This window comes from the organism of the source record quoted next, unplaced genomic scaffold (assembly GCF_019419815.1).
Source record: "Pyrus x bretschneideri cultivar Hongxiangsu unplaced genomic scaffold, Pyrus_bretschneideri_v1 Contig24, whole genome shotgun sequence".
Classification (NCBI taxonomy): domain Eukaryota; kingdom Viridiplantae; phylum Streptophyta; class Magnoliopsida; order Rosales; family Rosaceae; genus Pyrus; species Pyrus x bretschneideri.
In genome coordinates, this window is record NW_025999546.1 from 1,924,099 (window position 1) to 1,948,744 (window position 24,646).

A 24,646-nucleotide genomic window follows, 5' to 3' on the forward strand; every position below is an offset into this window, starting at 1 on the left:
AGCGATAAATGAACAGAGTTAACCTTAAATTGGACCGTCAATGTAACTTGAAGAAGTATACTATACGTTATTAAACAAGTAGATGAATATTTTAAAATAAACTTCCTTGCACTGGTGTATATCAATTGGAAAATCTTTTCACTAGAGGTTGGGTTCGATTTTATTCGGTTTTTATCAAAACTGAAATCCAAAATCGAAATTATTATTCGGTTCTGCTCGGTTCAATTTTGTTTCGATTTTTTCAATTTTGTTCGGTTTTTTTGAATTCAATTCGATTGTTTTTCGATTTTGAAACCCACCCAGCGTTCACACACATTATTCAAAGGAGTTTATGAAAACAATAAACAAAACAAAGGGGCACGTGTGACGTGTGAAAGAAAATCCCACGCACCCACTCGCAAAATCCCACAATCCATCGTCAAACCTATCTCCCTTTCTCTGCAATTCCATTCGTTCTCTCTCTCTCTCTTTCTCTCTTACCCAATTCTCGTTCCGAAACCCTAAAGAAAAAGACAAAGCCCCAATCAATCTGACATGAAATCCAAACCCCAAAATCTCGTTGGGGTTTCGATCTCAGTCTCAGAGGACACACACGTCCTTCGATGAATTGTTCGCCACCCTTCCTCAAACCCTAACCTCGATTTTCTTTCCGATTTCCCCTTTCGATTGCTCGTATTTTACCTACGCAGAGAGGGATAGAGAGAGAGAGAGAGGTAGTGATCGATAGGCCATGGAGGGCTCTGTGGCGGAGGATATCGGAGCCCCGGAGTCATGGGAGGTCGCCGGTTTGGACGACGCCTTGAACCGCCTGATGCTTTCCTCCAACAAGGATTCCAAGCCCCCCCAAAGCCTTACCGACGTCCCCCCTTTGGTTTCCTCTTCTTCTGACGCTTCTGATAAGTTTTCCGAGGATGCCGTCAATCAGGTCGACCAGTTCCTTCGCGAGGCCTTGCAAAACCCTCGGGAGCGCCTATCAAGTAAGCTTTGCGTACATCCTGAAGTTAAGTTCATGTTTTTGCTTCTTTGAAAAGCTCGAGACGAAATTGAAGCTGAATGGGGTTTTTTTATGGCTAATTTTGTTATAGTTTTCGTTTCACAATCTTGTGTGGGTTGTATGCAGCCTACCGCCTGTTCAACATTTGCTTGCATTTTCTGCCCATGCCATTTTCGTTGCGGTTAAGGTTTTCTTTTGAAGTGCCTGTATGAATAACAGAAAGGAAGGCATAAGAAAAAGTCATAAGCTACCGGCCGAACACTTCAATTCACATAATTTTAGCTGCTATGGTTTTGATCTTCCTTCGTACTTTGTTGGAAAGCTATAGAGATGAAGTTGATATGTTATAATATGTCTTCTAACACATGAAATGCTTTTCCATTTTATTTTATCTGTTAGTCCACATTCACATCGAAACAGCCTGAGGATTTCCTTTATTTAGCTAGTTTTAGTTCCTAAAAGGGTAGGAGTTGAAGGTGAAAGAGTGATTACCAGATCTACCTTATCCGACCTTGCTGATCCCGAACCTAATCAAATTGGAATGTTTGACACAAATTTTATGTGTGATTATGGAAGAATTTGGTTAGGTCGCTCAGGGTTGAAGGAAGGAGGAGAAGGATGGTTTTTTTGTTGTAAGAGAATTCAGTGAGTCAATTCCCGTAAAACTAAAAAGAGGGAAATTTGTTAAACTTCCTGTATTAACTGCTCAATGATGTTGGCGAATGAACTAGAAGTGAACCTTGTTTTCTTGGAATCTTTTGTCATTGTCATGGCCATTTTATTATAATTATTAGAATATGTTTGGTTGGATGCCATCAGAATGCGCTGTCTTGTTTGGATTAACTAGAGTAAACCCTATTCATAGATATCTTCTTGTGCAGTTTTACGAATGGAGCAAGATGTGGAGAAGTTTATCCGTGATCCTCTTCAGCAGCAACTAGAGTTTCAGCAGTTGCCCACTTCTTATTTACGCTTGGCTGCACATCGCGTGGCTCAACATTATTCGCTTCAGTCAATGGTTTTATTAGATGATAATTTACCTGATGGCTCTGGTTCCAGAATTATTGTCCGCAAAACTCCTGAGTGTCGACTCCCTTTGATTCGCCTTGCAGACATCCCTGTTAATTTACCGTCAGAAGACAGCGGTGTTACTAAGGTTGCAATAAAACAGAGGCCACAGAAACGGTCACAGGGTGGAAACAGTGCAAACTCAAATTCGTTAAAGGAAAACAGTGCTAAAAGTGTGGAAGAACGGAAAGAAGAGTATAACAGGGCTCGTGCACGAATATTTAACTCTAGTATTAATGTGAGTGGTAGTTCAAGTGGGAAATCAGAAAGTGAACCAAAACTGCAGGATACTCCACAACATGTACCCTTGGTGATGCCAAAGGTGGAAGATATACCAAGTGTTTCTGATTTGCACTCTGGTAGGGGTTTAATCGATTCTTCAACAAGTAGCAGTAGAACAGCTAGAATTAGGCCAGAGAAGGAGCCAATTGGGAGGTACAAACCAAATAATAGGGTAGCTATATTTAGGGATCGTGAGATTGACCGTAAAGACCCTGATTATGACAGGAGCTATGACAGGTATGGTATTCAATATCTGTAATGACCATTTATTCTTCTCTCTATTATTCGTTTGGTATTCAATTTCCTTACCAAAATAGTTACTGTTGTCAGTGTTGAAGCCTGTCCTTTCATTCACGTGAGGACCATCATCTTTTTGCGTTTGGAGGCAAAATCTCGTCTCATAATTATTTTTATGGTCATGGTTTTCTTTTTGCTTAAGCTACTCTTCCCTTTCTGTTTTCTTCTTAAACAAACAAAAGAAAATATGATCTTAACTATCTATGCAAAATATGGTTCCTATCAGCATTGCTAGTGTTGTCAGTATTGAAGCCTGTCTTTTATTGTGACCGTGATATTTTTGGATGATCTGGTCATTACATGGCTCAAAATCTTAAGCATCTGCCTTCTGATACTTTACCTGCTATGTTAATTCTTAAATCCAACTAATCCTTAATGCTGCAAGTTGATAGAATCCAACAAATTAAGAACTTAAAGGTGTAATGTTGTAGTCCCTCTAATTTCCATGTAGCCCTGACCAGAAACTTGTTCTTGAGTACACGTTATGTAGCTCCTGGTTTATTTGGTCTTTCCTATTTTATAGCTAACGAAAGTTTGTGGTAAAATATTTTGCAGGTACATGCAAAGATTTGATCCTGGGTTTGGATTCAATGGTGGCCCATACACCATCCAGCCTATGTATACACCTGCATTGAACTATAACACCGAATTTCCTCAACTTGGTTCTGCACACAGGCCTCAGATTTCCACTGAACATCAGGCTCGTCCTCTTCCACAACACCTACCTGGGCCTTGGGTTCCACCATCGCCCCCTGCTGGCATTGGGTATGGTCATCCGGAGACCATAATCACACCATTTAATCCGAATCATGTTGGTGCACGATCTACATCTGGCATTTATCTGCATTCATCCCAGTATCCTTGTCAGCGCCCTGGAATGCCCTTTGTCCATCCTCATGAACATGTTCACCAATCTTTTTCACAGGTATGGCAATTCAACAGCTATCTTCTCGAAAGTCAATTAAGAAGTCTTGTCAACTTCTTGTTGAAGAGGTACTTCTTTTGAAAGAAAGAAAAAAATTAATCTTTTTATTTCCCCTCTTTCCAAACGTGGTTTGAATTCGCTACTGCATTAGCACATTTCTGATTTGAGAGCACTGAACAGAATCTTTCTCATTATAACATATTTTGGTTGGTTCTCTTGCATCCTGCATTCATAACTCTCCACCTGACCTATCTACTTCACTGTAATTACAACACAACTCATTATTTATCAACTAAATAAAGATGGGTCCCACCGATATAATTTTGTGCTGCATCATTGTTGATCCAAATCATTATTTGTGTCTGTACTCTTGGCACATGCAATGGGTACTCTTCCATGTATCACTTTTCTGTTTGATGGATTTTTTGTAATCTTATTTTCCATGAACTTCACTCCTTAATATGATTTTTAGTACCACCTTCTTGTTATTAACGACCAAAAGTGTAGCATTAGCTACTACTATCTCTTTTTTAGAAGTAGAAATCCTTGTATACGAAAAGAAAGAACGGTTTTTTATCACCTCTAGTTGTCGTTATTTGTTTTTCAGCTGTTTTTGGATAAACTAGTAATAAGTCCCCAAAAAAATTCAAGTTTTATTTATTTTTTGCTCCAATATGGGGCTTTAAAAAATTTGTTCATAGATATAAGTGGCTAAAAAATAAATAATTGTAAAATTTAAGGCAGCTATATGAATGAACAAAAATCTGTCCTGTTATGTAAAAGTTTGTTGTTTTATTACTAGAAAGTTTCTTCATTTTCTTTAATTTTTCTCCTCCTGCTAGACTCAGGGAAATGTCATCTAAAGTAGAATCATAAGTCTGCATTCTAAATTGCAATTTTCGTTGTGCATTTTTATTTGATGAAATAAAAAAATAAAAAAAACTGTGGTGTGTTGCCTAAGGTTTCTCAAGTAATAGGTTTCACTTGTTTTGACTGCTTGGAATATGGTGCTTGTGTTTGTTTTATTTATGTATTTCTTTTTACAGTCTCATCAACAGCAATCTGATGCAAGTTTTGGGTTAGCCCGGCCCCGGTGAGGGGCAGGGGCTGTGCCTGCACCCTGCCTGCTTGGAGTCGAGCATGAAGTATAATGGGCTGCGAGCCGCACGTGTTTTAGTTGGCAGGAGTGCAGGCATAGGGAACCAAGGTGGGCTTGAGTGGATGGACTCATTTCTATGGACACAGACATCATCTGTTCTCCTCTTCCTTGGTTCCAACGGAAGCTTCTTCCATCTGTGATGAATGATGAAGAAGCTCCATGGGTTTGGAAATTATATGTAAACAAGCTCTCTTGAGAGCTTTGTGACCCTATGATGACGAAGACGATTTAGAAGAATCTGAACAGAGCTGAGAAAGTATGTCTCTGCTTGGATGAAGGTATGCTCTCCTGACACTATCACATGCACACATGCACCGCGAACAAGGCTTGTGCACTGGCTGGTATAAGATGTGGTAGCGCACCGTAGGTGAAAGTGGATGGGATACATCTTGATCTAGCAAATTGGCTGTTAATTTTTCCAGTTTTCAACTCGAGTTACACTTGGATCGCCTCATTTGTATATATGTCGATATTAAAGCTTAACCAAATTGTTTTGGGTTTTGTTATGCAGGCTTTGGTTACTTGTTTAGAGAGTAAGCAGCATCGATACGTGTCTCTTTGCTGTCTTGATGCACGGAAAAGAGCCAGTGGGGGTCTGCATAGGAGGATTCTTTGGAATTATTTGTATGCCCTTGGGAAGTTTGATCTGCATCCAGGTTCTTCTGACAAAAAGATCTTATAGTTGAAAAAAAGAAGGTATTCTGCATCATGTTACGTATCATACGACACTTCGGTCTGTAATTATTTCTTTTAATACGGTTTATTTAAATTCATAAGATCTGTTGTAGTAATTATAAAACAAACCCGACGCGTATCTGCATTTGTCTCGCTTGGGAGATTCTGAGGAGCCATTGCCATGGTGCGATCAAGTGTTTCAGTTGAATTCTGAAATTAATTCTGGTTACGTTACAAGTAAAAAGTGCCATATTGCTGTCAATTTTTATTCTAATAAAAGTTGGCAGTCTTTCTTCTGGGTATTCTACGTGTAGTCTTGCCTCACCAGGTCAAGGAGGAAATATAAAGAAAAATGATAAACACACAGCCTTTTAACGTTTCATGTACTGCTAGTTATTGTTTTCGTTTGATTTATTCAATTCGTCAATCATCAATAAAACATGGTACGTAAAGCTGAAAACGGTGTGTCAAATTTCGCTGCCCACAAGCACGGAAATCAGATTCAGAGGCTACAGGCCACCACCTAGCAGAGGCAAGCAGTAACAGAAGCTTTCAAGAAACTCTCACTAAGTAAAGTACACATGATCAAAATCTTTCTTTGATTGTGTGAAATAAAAAACTCTCCAGAGTCTCAAAAATTTGGTCAAGGTGAGATGTATCAGTGCCTTCTTTGCTTTGCACGCTGATACGACCCTTTTCCCTTTATCTTCCATTTTTCATTTCCACCCGGCCGGTTTTTCTCTTCTATCTCGCGAACCTTCCGCTTTCTGTATGGTGGATCAACGAAATAAGCAACAGCATCATAGTAATAAAACCGTGAAAGAAACCTCTGGCTATCTTATTACCTGTAGTTGCCAAGGTTACGATCAGAAAGCACTTCCTCTGCAAGGGACACCTTCCTTTCCTTCTTTGTAAGTCTGCTCGAGAAGAAATCTAATGGGGACTCTATCACTGTCCCTACCTGATAAACAGCCACAAGGCAGTTAACCTCGTCAAATGTACTAATACATCCCGTGAACGGCTTCTTGTAACGTTATCGTGATACCATATTCTAACCTGGAAATACTTGTTCGGTTGTGCATCCCCCTTTTTGTAATGTCTCTTTGGATCCATAACATTCCTTAACTGCAGTTAGAAAATTGAATCAGCCAACTATACTTCCTTTTAACAACAACGAAAGCATAAGACCAAAAAATAAACGAAACAGTAAAATGCAGAAGTTTTAATTATAGTGATCCTTGCAAATGGATAAACCCGAAATCAATAAGCCGGTAAAATGGTGCATGAGCAGGCATATATCCCACTAGGTTCAAATAAATGTCAATTGATATGCTTTAGAACGGAAATGGTCTGAATAATACAGGAAAATAACTGAATGTTGGAAGGGGTTCCAGATTCCAAAGAATTACCATCTCGTTTAAATGTTTCGATGAACATATGGTCTGCGGATGGACAAGAAAAACACCACTCACTACAGAAGGTGCTTGCATTTAGATGGTTCTTTTCGTTAAAACCAATTTGACAAGCACTTGGAATCATACCAAAGTACCGTCAAATGCAAACTTCCAAGTTCGATTGGCTTTTATAACATTCTCAATGCTAGAGACTCGGGTTGAAAGACTGTCCGATGTTTATTACTTCCAAGGTTGATGCAATGACATGGTAACTACAACTATAACCACAAAAACTTCTGAAAACACAGATCCTTAAGAGTAAAACAAATACCGTGGCAAGCCCAAAACCGAGAAAACAAGGAATGCACAGGACTACAACATTGTGCCAATGAAAACAAAAAACAGAAACAAAACATAAGTTACCATACCTTGAGTAATTGGAGATCTTTCTGCAATTCCGGGGTCATGGTTGGTGCAGGCATGTCAAACCTAAATCAGAAAACACATTCCGAAACACCGAAAAGAATATGAATTTCAATCGCCGGCCAATGATATAGGGGACTCTAACAAAACCCAAGACTAAAAGGAACCAGAGTGAATTGAGCTGATAACATACCAGCTTGATCCAGCAGTGTCTTTGATCTGCTTCTTGGCCAATTTGTTCCGCTTTACCGGGTCATTTGGCGGAACGAAGAGGCCATCGACAAGCTGCGTGCTGGGTTTCCAAAGCGGATTAGCTTCGGGGCGAGGTTTGGAGCCAGACCAACCTCGATTTTTGGAGGCCGATGAAAAAGCCGGCAACTTTGGCTCCCACGAGAGCCCAATCGCCGCCTTGCTTTTAGCCATTCTAGAACGCAATTTATGGAACCGAAACTCGAAAGAGAACCTACGGAAATTACATGCATAAGCTGATAAGCATAAAGCAGTTTTAATTCCTTGAAAAATTCAGAGAAGAGAAGAAGATACCCAGAAACTAACGTCCATTTATTGACTGCAAACGAAAAGAACCAAAAAACCCATACCGAAAAGTGAAGGCCGCCCTAAACCAGAAAAACCTTACCTGGATTTTGGGACTCGAAAGACGAAGAAGAGGCCTAGCAGGGTGCGTGTGCTTGTCTCTGTGGCTTGCTTGTGGCTGGCCGGAGTCCCGTCAGAGAAGGTGGACGGAGCAGCGCCGCCGCGGATTCGAGAGAGATGAGAGGGTTGGAGTGTTGGAGTGATCGAGAGTTAATGAGACGAGGAGAGTCTGGGATAGAGCTAATTTACGAAGGACGGTTGAGATTAAATCTTAACCAATCCAACGGTTCAAGTAATTTTTAAATTATAAATTATAAATAAACAAATAAAGAAAAAAAAAAATATATATATATATATATAATATATATATATATTCTCCAGTGCTGCCCACCGTAGGAGTCTAGACCGTGTCTCGGTCCTAGTGTGGCTGATCATCCTCTCGAACCAACTACTGATCATCAACTTGATAAGCTATTGCCTCACCAACTAGCTAACCAGACGTGACCATCAATGAATTGATCGGATTAACCAACCAAAATTAGCTTCAGTCATTATATATTGAACAGAAGCAAAGATGTCTATAATGGTTTGACGATAATAAAAAGTCATAGCAAACATGGTAGCTACTTGTACTAAAAAACAAGTAAGCCTAATTCCTTCTAGACAATAAAATATGTTGATATTTGGTTCGGGATTCCCAACTGATTACATAGAGGAGCCTCAATCCCAAAACGAAAATTTTGGGATCGGTTTGGCTTTAGGTCAGGCAATTTTCAATTCAGTTTTGGGACTGGAAGGGGCCGGTTCGGGATTTTCCATTTTTATTTTTATTCTCACGCCTGGGGCTAGGAGGGACTCAGGTGTCAAATTGTCCGCAATCTATGCATGGTATTGTGAAAGCTAGGATTTAGAACTTAGACACCGTCTGAGTTGCGTTGGTGTGCCATAATGTCGCATCCAAAGACAGCTCTCTATGTATTATATGAACTTACAAGAACGTTGGTTGTGACTACCAACAAGCAGCTGTAAGAGATGTGAGCCTCAAATTCTCGTTGTTTCACTTGAGTAATACACGCTTAATAACACGCGTGAATTTGGTTACACCAGATTACGGATAGTACAGTTATATTGAAAATTGGTCATGGAGGATGAAATGGTAGCTAATTTCGATTTTGGTTCGAAATTGGCATGGCTTGGTTCGATTTTGGTCATGGAGGATGAACCGGAAAAACACAAACCAACTGGCGTGGCTTGGTTCGAAATTGGTTTCGGTTTCGGTTTCCAGTTCAATGTACGCAGCTCATTCAGAACGTTCTTTCTTATACTCCCAGCGCAAATAAGAAACCGAAAAGTAGTGTCATTTGCCTATCATAAATACTTGACATTAACGATCTGTTTCATTGTTTCAGGGACAACGGGAGCAAATCGGTATGGAGAAGCTCAACTTGCACATGTACTTGCAAAACTGGCATAATCCAACAAAGAGAATCAGGCTTTGTTCGGAGCTCAAGCAGAAACTCTCTAGAGGCAACTCAAAACCAAGCCCAAATGCCTCTGCTTCCTCGGATCCATCAGTTGCAATAAGGGTTAGCCAGGCACACATTTGCCTAGCAGAAATAATCCCCCCCTCCAACTGTTGCAGTTTTTGTTACCTTTCCCCCAAAAAAAAGAAAGGAGTTCTTGTTACCTAGCCCATCTCGAACAAATTTTGCTTTTGCATTGAAAATTATGTGATGAAAAGTAAACATTTCAAACGAAGGAATTTATTCAAGCTCTGTCTGTCTCAGCCCACGCACAAACAGATAATGGAATAATAAATTCAACAGAGTAATAAAAGGCGACTTACGAATCTACATCCAGCTTCCTGTCTATGCTTGAGAAAGTTTGGTAGAATGCCTTGAAGTATTTGTATGCAATATCGATATCTTCCTTCCCGCAAATCTCTCTCACACTGCAGTTAGATATGAAAATAAACAAAACCAACAGTGATAACTCATGACGCATTATATTTCAACCTATAAAGGAGTGCTAATACATAAACGTACAATATTAGCCTCTCTTTTATTGAAAACTATCAGTTAGATTATCAAAATGCTTAATAATTTAAGCACAATTAAGATAGTTAATGAAACATATTATTTCACTTTACTATCAGCTGCATTTTTTTCATTAGACGGTTAGAGAGAGGCTCACTTTACTAGAGTCGTCAAAAGATATGCCACGACATGAAAATATGAAATAAATGAAGCTCGGGAGTGAGATCAATTATGAAAATATGATCTTCATAATTAAAAATATCAGTTGGCATCAAAATTTTGAGATTTATGTTGATTTGCGACACGATACCTGTGCATAGAAAGCTGAGGAATGCCACAATCGACAGTACGAATGCCAGCCCCTGAAGCTAGTATGGGACCTATGGTAGATCCACATCCCATATCGTTTCTCACCACAAATTCCTTAAGAGAAATAATAGAGCAAGTAAAAGCTATGAGCTAAGTTATTGTTATCTGAGATTCTGAAGTAAAGAATGTCAAAGATAATCAATGAGACATGTGACATCAATTTTTTCTCACGACAATATGCTTTAAATTGAATTCCAAAAAAGGACTGATTTATCTTTAGAGTGATGTATCTGATCTATGATGCTATCTCATAAAGTAGACATTAAATTGAATAGGGAAGAAAAATTCATTTTTTTTTTTAACACGAATTACTAACTTCGGAGTTTCTTTGTGGCTTGGATTTCAGTTTTTTTATGTAACAAGTCAGCAATATATAAACATTCAGAAAGTAATCCTGTTTCGGTCATTAGTAAAGGAAAAGAGATAAATTTCTCTCCATGAAGATGTTAGTATAATACATGAATAGCACAGAACATAAGGTCAGTTTCCAAGGAAAGGGTAACCTACTCTATTCAACTTATTTAAAGCATGGGATTCCTACTTAATGACTTATTTAATGCAAGATTGTTAAATGGATTAATCAAACTGGGTGTCCAACAGTAAATACCTGAGTTGGAAGGTTATGGATTTTGCCAATTTCCTTGAAAATAAAAGATGTGACCCCACTAGTAGCATAGCGCTGGTTTGCATTATGCTTGATAACTAGACCTTTTTGCATTTCAGGACGATGGTGTTCTTCATGCTTGTCCATGAAATTTGGGTGTACTCCATGAGCCATGTCTGCAGACACTATTAAGAAAGCATCCCAAATATACACTTAGAGATTATGTTGATACATTACCTAAGAACAAAGAAATTGAAAAAAAGAAGTTATATCCTGGTCACAAGAATAAAATTAGCTATAATACAGTCTCTGATTCAAAACCGTAAACCCTTTATCGAAAAACATACAGTTAGAGATTTTGTAATTCCCTTTACAGTTCATTTTCTTCGCATAGTGGGTTGCTTAGGACGGCAACTCCCATGTCTATTTTGGGCGAAGAGAACAAAAAGGCTATCATTCACGTGTTTGGTAACAGTGGGAAATGGTAACCAGGAAGTACCCCTTAAGCGTGCACACATAACAGTTATCAGATTCCTGAGAATGTGCTTGCAAAATATAGGAATGGAATCTCAAAACCGTTCCGTGTTTTGAATCCATAAACCAAAATGTAAAGCTAAATGAAAAGTGAATTGCAAGATATTTTCATGGCATGGACATTTTTCCATTTGTCTTTTGAATGTGCAATAGACATTTTAGAGCTAAATGAAAAATAAAATTCAAGATAATTTTTTAAGAGAGAGAGAGAGAAAGAGAATTATTAAAGGTCCAGTGGGAAAAACTCATAAAGGTGTGACTCAAACTTACCAAGAAATGATTGGCGAATTGCACGCTCAAAAGCACATTCACCAACATATTTTTCAGCTAAGCAACTAATTATACGTCTCATAGCCTGAAACATCGTTGGTGCACCAGCCCCCTGAATTGAACCTGAACCAACCTAAACAAGAAGAGTTGAAGATAGAATCTGTGAACTGGTCAAAAAGGCAAGAGAAAATGCACACGAAAGATTACCATCACTATAAATGCAACATGAGTAAGAAGGGGATGTTCCTTGTGGAAATAAGAACCATCATAAAATGATTCAATTGTTGAAACTCTACAACAGAAAGTAATTACTCTCTTTCTGTAGAGTGTAGAATGTGTGGTCATGCAACACACATGCAAGCACGAATTTTAATTTTCAGGATGGCATGAGTGTTGCAGATAATCGCAGGCTGTTGAAAACATCAGCCACACAGTAAAGTTAAATGTGATCAATGACATTGAGGGGCATTGCAAGAAACAGACTCTACCTCTCAGTGTGTGTGACACCTATGTAGGGTCCACTCCGCATGGTATAACTAATAGTGTTTATAGTCATTCACGTAATTTTACATCGTCATGGATATTAGATAATGAAAATCTAGTTTTGGAAAAGGAGAATATGTGAGGCACGCAAACTATCCCTAGAAGCATATGAATACAGAACTTCAGTGCTTCAAGTAACAAATAAAAATATGGGATCGGGATAAGGGAAAATTCATGCTGCAAGAATTTCTGATGAAGGAAATACCTCTTCATTGTCAAATAAAGCAACCATCCGTACAGCATGTTCACTTGATATACCACCAGGTGATTCACATGAATCAATGAGAGCCCTTAACACACAGTAACTCGAGGCCAGATTATCCAACCTTCCTGAAAAAATAAATTCATCGTTTCCACCTCCAAGGCAGCTCGGTTGGGTATCACAAATATTCAACTCAATACTCACTATGTCATCTATGTTACAATTGAGCTCATCTGATAAAACCTGAAAACCACAGCTGTAATTCAATAAAAAGTGTTTTACACCCAAAACAAGTGCACCATTACTTTAACAGTGATCACAAAAATGGATAACTTGAAAAGTTACAATGTTACATAGAAACAGAATTCACTTGTGTATAAGTCAAAAATGGAAACCGGATCATCTGGTTATTTGATATGGGAATGCCCATATACTATAACGAACGTGATAATTTCACATCTTCTAATTTTCTTTATATATAAAGACCACTTTTATTTAGTGCCATGGTATTTGCTGATTAGGATATCTACTCACAGGGATTAGAGAGTGATATAGATTGAATGTATTATCCTAAATTGACAAGAAAGTCTATTACCTCTAACAGTTGCATACAACAGATAAATAAGAATGCGTTCCCAGTGCTAACACCAGTGACATTGCTATGAATATAGTAATTTTCCTGCAAATTTCCCATTGCAAATTTACCTCTATACTCTACCATTCATACCCAAAAATGATAGAGGTAACCGCAGAAGCACTGATGATACAACTCTCATAAGCATTGGAGTACTGCTCGCTTTTTCTCATTTCAATTTCTATCTTTTAATTATTTTATTGAATATACAAGTGAATTTTGTGAAACAATATGCTTCTAGTCTTTTAGATTGACATAAATAAGATTTTTTTCATTTTTCAATTATAGTCACATTACAGAAGATACAAGGAAAGGGCAAGCTCACATATTCCCAAGCCGCAAACACTAACAGATAGAATATCCCAGCTTATACTTTTCAAAGATACTTTAGAAGCTTTACCAACTAATTGTGGAACACCAAACAAATACCTGCATGAGCAAAGGATGATGATCAGCTTTTGAAGATGCTGTGGTACTTTTCTCTTTTGTCTCCAGAGATGCTTCATCTAGTTTGGATGCCAGTAAAGGAATAAGTTGAGTCTCTATATTCGGTTTAAATCCATCCTTGTTTACTGTGCTAAACAAGCAAACGAAAAACAATGAGATGATCTGCACAACAACTGGCTCTATTAGAAAGCCTTAAGACAAGTCACACACTACTTAATAGTTATGAAACACGATGCAGCTTCGACTATAACTACTTAGAAACTAAGTTATTGAACTGTCTACCAATTGTCAAATTGTACAATCTTGTCGCACCTCAAAACTTAAACCAATAAAAATTTATTTGTTCAAATGTATGCATACATATAGCATTCTCTTAAAAAACCTGCCCTATATAGCCATTCACTATAACAAGATGACATATGAATATTTGATAACTAACAAAAGCATGACTTCATTAACAGGTATAACTTTTTGGAGTGCTCCTAAATGCTAAGGGGCAGCCCTGCCATAACTGAGAACTTGAAATCTCAATTTAAAGCACATGGAAGCTTTCAGTTATAAGTATAAGCTTCAAATATTTATCTTTCACGATCATATATACTAAGATTTTTACCCTCCTTTGCAATCATAGATCCTCTCAGAAACTGGAAAACTACTATCTTAGTAGTATAGGGACATTTACTTAGATTATATATTCAATTGCTAAGTTAAACAAATTAAAGTAATAGATAATACATCTATGATCACCAACATAGATAGTCTTTCACAGAGCAGTGTTATTAATGTATCAATAACCTTTATCAACATTCAATGAGCTTTTGTGCATGAAAACATAAGCTTTTGTTCCAGAATGTTGTCTCACACTCCAGTTAATACATTCAATCTAATAAATTCATATACAGCACATTTCCTTCAAGGTTAACCTTTCCTCTTATCTTCCTCTTGATCAAAGAATCCCCTTTCAGACACAAACATAAATTCAGTTTACCAAATTACATTTTAACAAAATTAACAATTGCAAAGCTTAACTTTTCTTCAGAGAAACAAAACCTTTCTGAACAGACAAGTCAGTCCAATTAATCTGCTAACTTTGTACCCATCTCGTGGAGCACCCTATATTGACTCCACCTTAAAATTCAATCTAACTGGACTCTAGCATCTACAATTCTTGATCAATAAGGTCTTCATCATTCATATACAGTGTTCACATTTTCATTGAACCAAGTAAAGGTACTTTTTGGTAAAAAATTAAAAATAAATAAATAAATAACTCAAAAGAACTACGCATTACAGGAGCATTTTCTAACCGGTCAAGGTGAATGGCCAGGGTCGGTATTCGTAACAGAGGTCGCTTCACTTTGACAAGCTTATGCAAAAAGGAGCCCTTACTGCCTCTCAATATCACCCTGCCTGCCACACTTAGGTCTCTATCAAACCAAGTATGCCAGAGACCACCTCCATATGTCTGCACATTGATCATTTGATAACCAGACTTGGATGATGCAGATCTTGGCTTTAATTTTAGACACGGACTGTCTGTGTGTGCAGCAATCACATGGAAACCACTACCAACACTACACCTGAAGAACTAAGAATAACTTTTGATTAACAAGTGCCAATCAGGTAGAACTACAAATACAAACCTAACAATAAAAAAAAGTAAAAAAGGAAAGAAGGAATGACTTGAGCTGTATACAAAGCAATAAACAAAATAACAGGCATTACAGAGATTTTATTACCATAAAGATAATTCAATATATGCGGTAAATCTATGTCAAAAGAAAATGATGGTGACACAAATATCCAGAATTCAATAACAAAGGTTACACAATTTGTAAACCCATGTCACCCAACTGTAACTGGTCACATACTCCATTAGGTTAGTAGTAATGCATAGTTGCTGATGATTCTAAATCCATCATCCTATTTTTCAACTGATAGATCTGTTTCACTCACTTCTCTCCAACAGCAAACGCAACCAAACAAGACATATTCCGTGTAAAGAAGTAGCGGCCACCAGGCTTCAGGTTCCACTCATCATTCTCACTCAGCAAATGAAAACCAGCAGCAATTAGTTGTCTTTTCGCTTCAGCTGCAAAGAAGACCAAATCCTAAATTAGAACAAAACTATGACCATACATGTAACCAATTCAGCACCTCTTTCTTCATACATAAGCATTCATTGGCCTCATAATTGGATCAAAGTTAACAATTTAAAGTTAAGTCATATTTAAGCCCTCGGGGTTTAGCCTCGAAGTGGATGAATTTGCTTTGCTTTTGAGCACATTGCGATTGTTTGAATTCAAAAGGAAATATTACCAAACTAAGCTTTGAATCTCGGAAACATATTCTAAAGATCAGTTTTTCTTATTATCCATATCCTAGCAGATGCAAAAGAAAATGCCACGGAGTTCATATTGTTCAATTCCTTTCCCTTCCTTACCCTAATTTTCCCAGTAACCAAACGGATTCTTACGAAAAATTTCAACAGACAATACACACGCACTAAAAAACAACATAAAATGATAGAGTGATGAGTACCGGTAGCATGAAAGTGAGTCCAAGACTCGTTGAGGTAGTCGAGCAGATCCCCAACGATTGAGGTATTCGCTCCCGCCGCAGAAACCGAGCTCTGACCAACACCACATACAAGACAAAATCAATTACATACAGATTGCACGTCAGAGGTATCAATTATGGAGAGAGGGAGAGGACCTGAGGGAGATGAGGGGAGTTGGAGGAGCAGAGGATAGGACCGGTGGAGAAAGTGCGGGGACGTGAGCGGCGGAGCTGGTTGGGGTTGGGGAACAGTATGGAAGGCTTGACCGTGAGAGGAGAGTGGGGGAGTTGCATTTGCTGCAATCGAGTTATCGCTGCCATTTCTCAACTTCTTCTGGTATTCTACTCTCTCTGCGACTGCGAGTCCCTGTGAGCGAGCGTGTGCAACTTTTTTAGTTCGATTTATCCAACAATTATTAACCTCCTAAACTCCTAAACTTAGAAGGCTCGAATATTTTCAATTTGATTAATATTTTATAAAAATAAGTTATAAAATGTAATTTAAAAATAAATATTCGTGTCATTAAAGTTTGATATGATGTAAGTTCATAAGAGCAATTCCAATGGGAGGAGTAGCCCGAAGGACGAGCCATTTTTCCAACCCAATGGCTAGAGCTGCAAGCCTCAACCAATGTGGGTGTGTGGACTGAAGGGAGGGGGAGGAAGGGGAGGGGGGGGGGGGGAAGTGAGAGGTCCAGCTCGAATTGGTGGCCTGAGAGACTGAGGCTGTGTGATGTTTGGCTGACGTCAAATGATCCACGTTTTAAAATTAATAAAAAATAAAAAATATTAATAAAAAATTGATTTAATTTTTCTATAAATATGTTATCATTATCTTCCAACTTACACCACAAATTTATATTTTCTCAAATACTTTGGATTGTAATTTCTTATTTAATGACACGTGGTTCAATGAGACCGATTAAAAATTCTATCCGAAATTACAAATAAAATTATTTTTTATTTTTTATAAAATAAAAAATACTAATATTTTACTGCCTATTGCCATATCTATTCAGTTTAGAAGTGGAGATGCAAAATACAATTACTATTCATTAAAGATAATTACTGTTCATTCGAAGGGATTGAATAGGAAGTTGCCCTAAGGAGCCTTCTCATGCTTGGGTTGCTCTAACTAATCTCCATTTAAAAAATAAAAAATAAAAAAAAATAAAAATCTCTTAGTCTTTAATGCTCTTGCTGCAAAGGGGGTTTCGGCTCTCTCTGGTGGCAGTCGATTAGCGTTTTCCAAGAAAGAAAATGTCAATGATGTCCTCGTTGTTGTGAGTAAAAAATTTTTTAATTATGACCGGAACATAGGAGGTACATGACGTGTTTTTATATAAGTGGTGAAAATTTTTATTTTGTAAGTTATTAATTTTTTAACACAGTTGGAGATGGGTTTTCACGCTATTTTCATCCATCTAGATCCTTCGGTTGGAGATGGCCTTATTCCTTTGAATGTATTTGAAGGTTTTCCAAGTCCCATGTTCATTCCTTTTCGATTAAATGTCAACATGGTCCTTGTATTTTACTTAATCAGCCAATTTAGTTCATGTGTTTTTAATTTGGCCAAATTGGTCCATGTGTTTATATCAATTAGCCAATTCAAGACAATCAGCTAAAAGACAGTTAAAATTGACACGTGTTTGGCACATGAGAGGACAGAAACGTAATTTTATTGTACACTCACTAAACTTGGTCACAATTACATAAATTGAGAAAGTCATTCATTTAAAATTTAAATATGAGATTATTGTTTTCTTGTTCACTTTCAGTATAAATGAGACTACATTTGTTCCAATTAAATCTGCACATAAACTTGATCACAAGTATATTCCTATATGCACAAACGAAAACAAAAGGCAACTTCAAATTGAACACTAGCAAGATCACAAAGAAAACAAATTCCAAGCTTTTGTAAATGTAAAAAATAAAACCCATGCCTTAATCCAAACAGTTTAAAATGAAGTTCCTTTGAACTCCACCAAAAATAAGTACTACATGGTCTTTCTTTCTCATCAGATAGATAAAACTTAACAGAATCCCTACTGCCAAAGAAAAACTAAAAAGAACTCAAATTACAATCAAAAATTCTTTTTCTTTGAACTTTTAGTTGTTTTTGTTGTATAAACAGCTTTGCTAAGTGGTTTCCATGAATGTGAAGCTCTAGACGTACTTAAAGTTGAAGGTGTAGTTTGTATGCTTAGCTTGTATATGCTAGGCATGTACATACTAGAGCTTGGGACTGCTTGCGGCATTGGAAGCCTAGCTTGCAAAGAAGTTGGGGTTGCACTTGGCCTTATCACATTTGGTATAATGAAAGTGCCTTCTCTAGGCCTAGACATATTAGAGTATAGGACTATTTGTGGCATCAGAGGCCAGTTTGCTTGTGAAGAAGTTTTGGTGCCAATTGGTCTTGTCTCTATTTGACATGTAATTGGTGTCCTTGACACATTTGGTGTAATGAAAGTGCCCCCTCTAGGGCCTCTGGTGATGGTTGGTTGAACAAAATTTTGAGGTGGATGAAACTGCAAATGTAAGTATTAAAAAACTATACCTGATAATATATGTGCAGGTTGGTAGTTGTGTTAAGAAAATAAAGCAAGGAATGTAATATGATAACTTACATTGGCAAGATTGAAGTATTTAGGTTGGGAAGTCTGTAGAGTTATACCGTTCTTTTTTTTGTAACTTTCTTCGCCTGTCACAATTAAAATTAACAACAAAAAAAATATTAAATATTACCTCTAATTTGAAAAGTAACAAGTCAAGTCTATTATTCCTTACTTGTAAATTAGACGGTCTTGCATTCTTCTTATTAAAAGTATGTCTAGATGACTCTCCAGTTACATTCCTTTGAGGCACAAAGACTTCACCACATTGTTGGACATTGGAGCACTAATATGGAGGAGTAGGATGAGTTTCTTCATTACCTTCATTGTTGTTCACACCCCTACCATGACTACCATCTTTATGAAATAGATAAGCCCGTCGTTTGTTTATATAAACCCCACTTGGAGCTTCTCGAGGTTGATTTTTGCATCCAACTCTTTTGTGTCCCTTCTCCCAACACTTTGTATATGTTTTACTACTCCCCTTCTTAACCAATTTGGTGGGATCTTTGTTCTTTTCCATTTCAGGATCCCTTATTATTCTCCATTTTTTAGGTCTCCCGGGCTGCTTTTTAAACATTAGAGGTAGGACAGGTGTTTGGTTAACTTTTGGCCAATACTTCATACACTTGATAGGATATATGACTGAGGAAATAGCCCTCAAATAAGCATATGGAGTGTAACATTGATCCACAAACTCTTCAGCTTGTTGTCGATTGTGGAAGATGGCAAAAATAACGTGCATACATGGTATTCCATTGAGCTCCCATCTCTTGCAACTACAAGTTTTTGTCCACAAATTTACCGCATGTTGATCAACCAATGAGTCCCCCACTTGGAACACTCCATTGCCATAATACACTGGTCTGAATCCATAAGACAGTTTTATTTATCTCTAACTTTCCTTGGATCTTGGGACAAATTGGACCCTCAAATTTACTAATCAGTCCCTCTTGACTTGCAACCTTCTCATTATTTTACACTTCATCATCTCAAGCATGGTAAGTATTGGTTTATCCCTAGTAGCCAAAATCCAGGAATTGAAACACTCACACAAGTTGTTCAGCAACATATCACATTTGATCTTCAAACTGAACCTATGCCTAGCCCACATGTTTGGATCCCTCTTTTTCAACCATTTATAAGCTTTTTCATCTGACTCTTTCAATTTTTCCATCTCACAAATAAAATCTACTTCATTTGATGCCATGGCTGCACTTCCTTCAGTGCTTGACCTTTAAAAGTTGCTTAAAATTTTCATAGAGATGCCTCACACACCATCCAAGAGATGCTTCATGTACCACTGATTGAAAAGCCTTATCTAATCCCTATATATATATATAAAAGAAGGTATACATTGTACATCATTGTTAATCAATCAAGCAACATAAAAGCTTTACATATAACTTTATATATACAACTCTTAACACCAATAAATGATATAAAGTTTTTTCTTAACATCTCAATATTATTATAGCAAAGAAATTAAAGCAAATAATTACCTTTTGTTGATCTGAAATAAAGGTCCACCCATGTTCACTACTGAACCAAGATCCTCAATCAAAAGTTGAAAACCAACACCATGACTCTTTAGTCTCCAATTCAGCAACCGCATAAGCAATGTGATACATATTATCATTTGCATCAATTCACACTGCCACAAGTAATTGCCCTACCAAGGTATCGAATTAATATGCACATATAGATATATATATATATATATATATATGTTATATTAAATTAGTACCACGTCTCCATGAGTTGATGCGAAATAAACTACAAATTAATTATTTACCTTGGAATCTTCCCTTAAGGTGGCAGCCATCTACGCCTATCAAAGGTCTGCAACCAGATACAAACCCATGTTTGCATGCATCCAAGCACACATAAAGTCTTTGAAAATAAGGAGGAACCACCTTCATCATCATAGTGTTGCCTATATTTGTCTTTCTAACCTCCTCGCAGTACTCCCATAACTTTTCATATTGTTGAGCGTAAGTCCCCTCAATTAAAGTAATAGAACTTTTACGGAATAAATCTTGTATTACTTATTCTGAAATATATACATGTACAATCTAAGTTCCACAAGGAAACAAAAGTTTTAATACAAACCTACTTAAAAAGGACTCCTATTATTTACATTCCTTTTTCCTAATATTGACTCATGATCAACACTCCCCCTCAAGTTGGTGCATAGATATCACACATGCCCAACTTGACAAGTGAGTCATCAAACTCTCGACTACATACTGCATGAGTTAGAACATCTGCAAGTTGCTCATCTGAACTCACAAACGGGATCGATACAATCTTCCTTTCAAGTTTCTCTTTAATAAAATGCCGATCAACTTCCACATGTTTTGTTCTATCATGCTGTACCGGATTATCAGCTATATCTCTCGCTGACTTATTATCACAGTATAGTCTCATGGTCTCCTTTGGCTTGAACCCAAGCCCTTCAAGAAGTTTTCGAAGCCAGAGAAGCTCACAAATGCCGTGAGCCATCCCTCGAAACTCGGCTTCAGCTGAGGATCTTGATACTACCTTCTGTTTTTTACTTCTCCATGTGACTAAATTGCCTCCTACAAAAGTAAAATATCCCGAAGTAGACCGTCTGTCACCTACACTTCCTGCCCAATCAGCATCCGTGAACCCCTCAATCCTTAAATGTCCATGCTTCCGATAGAGAACTCCTTTTCCAGGTGCAGACTTCAAATAAGCTAAGATACGCATAACAGCAGCCATATGATCTTCACTCGATGAATGCATAAATTGACTTACTACACTTACTGCATAGGCAATATCTGGTCGTGTATGAGCCAAATAAATTAGTCTCCCTACAAGTCTCTGATATCTCCCCTTATCAACCGATTTCTGATTCGGATCCAAACATAGATGATGTTTTTCAACAATAGGAGTATCAACTGGCTTACATCCCAGCATACCAGTTTCTTTTAACAAATCCAAAACATACTTACGTTGTGACAAGAAAATACCTTTCGACGATCGAGCAACTTCGACTCCAAGGAAATACTTCAAATCCCCTAGGTTCTTCATTTCAAACTCAGCAGCAAGATTTCTCTGCAGCCTTGAAATCTCATCACAATCATCCCCAGTAATAATCATGTCATCTACATAGATGATTAAGGCCGTCACTTTTTCCTGTCTCCGTTTGACAAACAATGTATGATCAGAATGACTTTGGTAATACCCAATCTTTTTCATAACTTGAGTAAACCTATCAAACCATGCACGAGGCGATTGCTTAAGCCCATAAAGAGACTTACGCAACCGACATACTCCGGTACTTCTACCAGCACTGTACCCAGGAGGAAAATCCATATATACTTCTTCCTCCAAGTTCCCATGAAGAAAGGCATTTTTCACATCAAACTGTTTTAATGGCCAGTTCATATTAGCAGCTAAAGATATCAGAACTCGTACCGTATTCATCTTGGCAACCGGAGAGAACGTTTCTTGATAATCTACACCATATGTTTGGGTGTATCCTTTAGCTACCAACCTTGCTTTGTACCTGTCGATTGATCCATTGGCTTTGTATTTGACAGTGAACACCCAACGACAGCCAACTGTTTTTTTCCCTCTGGTAAAGACGTCACCTCCCAGGTATTATTCTTCTGTAGCGCCAACATTTCTTCATCCATTGCGTTTGCCCATTTTTGATCCTTTAGAGCCTCCTCCACACGGGTTGGTACTCGAGTAGCCTCCATATTGTCCACCAAAGTCTTGCGCTCTGGTGCAAGACCACTGCATGAGACATAGTTGGCTATTGGATACTTCACTTTGCCTTCCGGAGAAAACCTGTTAGGAGGCACACCCCGATTTTGTCTCGGTGGCAGCTTATATGTATTTACATCATTACTTGTATTAGTTACATAATCATCCACAATACTTACCTCAGGTATATCCAGAGAAGATTCATTGGGCAGCACTGTGGAGCTAGAGAGAGAGGGGGGTACATTAGTAGGCTCGTCAACACCTTGTCCTGACTGCATGCTGTTCTCGGCAACAGTCTGCAGGCTGCTCTCGACAACTGATGGAGATTTATCACTCTCGGGATCACTCTCATCTGGAACCGGTCCTGACTGCATGCTGCTTTCGGCAACAATTGCAGATTTATCATTCTCGGCATGTATAAGCCCTGCCCCATTATGCACGGTATCAAATACAGAGATTCCTTCCAAGTCCAACCATTTCAGATCATCACTAGAGTTCTCCCCCTGGGGATCTGAAGATGAAGATACGGGAGCATAAAAATACTCTGATTCAGAGAAGGTCACATCCATGGTAACATACATATGACGAGTCGCAGGGTGATAACATTTATATCCTTTTTGGTGAGAGGAGAAACCAACAAACACACAGCGAAGTGCACACGGATCCAACTTAGTGCGATGAATTTTCTGAATATGCACGTACGCCACACCCAAAGACCCGGGGTTGGAGGGTATGAGAAGACACCACAGGAACATGTTGAGTGAGGACTTGAAACGGAGTTTGAAAATGAACCACCCGAGAGGGCATACGATTAATCACGTAGACGGCATAAGTAACAGCTTCAAGCCAAAAAACCTTAGGAACAGAAGCACCCAGAAGTAGTGCACGTGCTGTTTCTAAGATATGGCGATTTTTCCGTTCAGCCACCCCATTTTGCTGTGGAGTATAGGGGCAAGTTGTTTCATGGAGAATGCCTTGATCACCAAGAAACTCTGACAACTCACGATTAATATATTCACCACCATTATCAGAACGAAGAACTTTAATCACAGAGAAGTATTGGGTCCGAAGCATTTGAGAAAAATTCCGAAATACCATACCAACATCACTCTTATTTTGTAACACATATAGCCACGTCATACGAGTGCAATCATCAACAAACGTAACAAACCACTTAATCCCAGAAGCAGTAACAACCGGAGATGGTCCCCAAACATCAGAGTGCACAAGTTCAAATGGTAAAGCTCTTTTATTCATACTAGGCGGAAAAGAAGCACGATGGCTTTTAGCAAGAATACATACTTCACAATGTAAGTCTGATTCATTTATTCCACTAAATAAACTACGTAACATATGCCTTAAATACCCAAAAGATGCATGGCCTAACCGACGATGCAACAACCACACTGCTTGTAAATTACTAGACCGGGACGCGCGAACTGCATTTGCTCTTCCAGAAACGACGTCGTCCACGTAGTACAACCCCTCTCTCTTAGTGCCACGCCCAATTATCTCCTTGGTCTGAATATCCTGGAGTAGACAAAAAGACGGATACATTAGAACAACACAATCCAATTGTTCAGTAACCTGTGGTATGGATAATAGGTGATGGGATAAAGACGGAACAAGCAAGCAATGATGTAAGGGAAGTGACGGGGTGAGATGCACAGTGCCGGCACCACACACGGGTGCCAAAGTACCATTGGCAGTGGATATATTTTTCCTGTGAGATGTAGTCATGTATTGAAACATATTTTTATCATATGTCATATGATCCGTTGCCCCAGAGTCCAGAATCCAACCTGTATGGTGCTGTTTCTCGGAGGCTAAGAGAACATGTCCCATGGTACCTGTGTCGGACGACGAGGCACCCTGAGCACGAGTCAACAAATTCTGACCAGAGTCACTGGGGCTAGGCACGGCTTCCTGAACAGTGGGTGTAGCCGCAGCGAGGGAGGCACGGCCTCCACTGGATCCGGCTGCTCCACGCTCCTTGGCACGCAATTTTTTCTTTAACTCTGGAAACCAATCAGGCACCCCATGCTTAGTAAAGCATGTATCCTCAGTATGACGGGTTTGGCCACAGAAAGTACACTTCAAATCATCTTTATTTTCTCGGTTGAAAGGTCGAGAATTTAAAGATTGATTAGAAAAATTACTAGCACGATGAGGACCAGCTGGCCGAGAGATCATTGCCATGGACGGCAATCCTCCTTGATTGTTACTCCCACCCATCATGGTAGCATGTCGTTGAGCTTCACGTCGAACAACAGAAAACACCTCC

At 38.4% G+C, this 24,646-nt stretch overlaps 3 protein-coding genes across 6 annotated transcripts; 1 reads left to right on the forward strand and 2 right to left on the reverse strand.

Moving 5' to 3' along the window:
* Positions 1–398: 398 nt before the first annotated feature.
* Positions 399–5,699, forward strand: LOC103928664. 2 transcript variants are annotated; one of them, XR_007259008.1, is made up of 5 exons: positions 399–977; positions 1,876–2,581; positions 3,197–3,566; positions 4,613–5,003; positions 5,237–5,699. XR_007259008.1 is itself a non-coding variant. In XM_048586100.1 (4 exons), the coding sequence occupies exons 1-4, from the start codon at positions 731–733 to the stop codon at positions 4,661–4,663; spliced, it is 1,374 nt and encodes a 457-aa protein (XP_048442057.1). In that variant the 5' UTR covers positions 399–730; the 3' UTR covers positions 4,664–5,327. The 2 variants fall into 2 exon arrangements, 1 of the variants encoding a protein (XP_048442057.1); XM_048586100.1 differs by having other exon boundaries at positions 4,613–5,327.
* Positions 5,700–5,848: 149 nt separating this feature from the next.
* LOC103928659 (rRNA-processing protein fcf2-like) lies at positions 5,849–8,029 on the reverse strand. Its single transcript, XM_009337736.3, has 6 exons — positions 7,855–8,029; positions 7,411–7,680; positions 7,223–7,283; positions 6,457–6,525; positions 6,246–6,361; positions 5,849–6,167 (listed from the first exon to the last, which is right to left on the reverse strand). The coding sequence occupies exons 2-6, from the start codon at positions 7,638–7,640 to the stop codon at positions 6,059–6,061; spliced, it is 585 nt and encodes a 194-aa protein (XP_009336011.2). The 5' UTR covers positions 7,641–7,680; positions 7,855–8,029; the 3' UTR covers positions 5,849–6,058.
* A 1,121-nt stretch (positions 8,030–9,150) lies between these two features.
* On the reverse strand, positions 9,151–16,410 carry LOC103928660 (probable aspartyl aminopeptidase). 3 transcript variants are annotated; one of them, XM_048586429.1, is made up of 11 exons: positions 16,166–16,408; positions 15,992–16,082; positions 15,407–15,542; positions 14,758–15,030; positions 13,433–13,580; positions 12,373–12,612; positions 11,625–11,757; positions 10,824–11,005; positions 10,158–10,270; positions 9,658–9,762; positions 9,151–9,456 (listed from the first exon to the last, which is right to left on the reverse strand). In XM_048586429.1, the coding sequence occupies exons 1-11, from the start codon at positions 16,328–16,330 to the stop codon at positions 9,399–9,401; spliced, it is 1,644 nt and encodes a 547-aa protein (XP_048442386.1). In that variant the 5' UTR covers positions 16,331–16,408; the 3' UTR covers positions 9,151–9,398. The 3 variants fall into 3 exon arrangements, with proteins under 3 accessions (XP_048442386.1, XP_009336013.2, XP_048442387.1); XM_009337738.2 differs by having other exon boundaries at positions 9,151–9,463; positions 16,166–16,407; XM_048586430.1 differs by lacking the exon at positions 14,758–15,030 and having other exon boundaries at positions 16,166–16,410.
* Between the last annotated feature and the right edge of the window lie 8,236 nt (positions 16,411–24,646).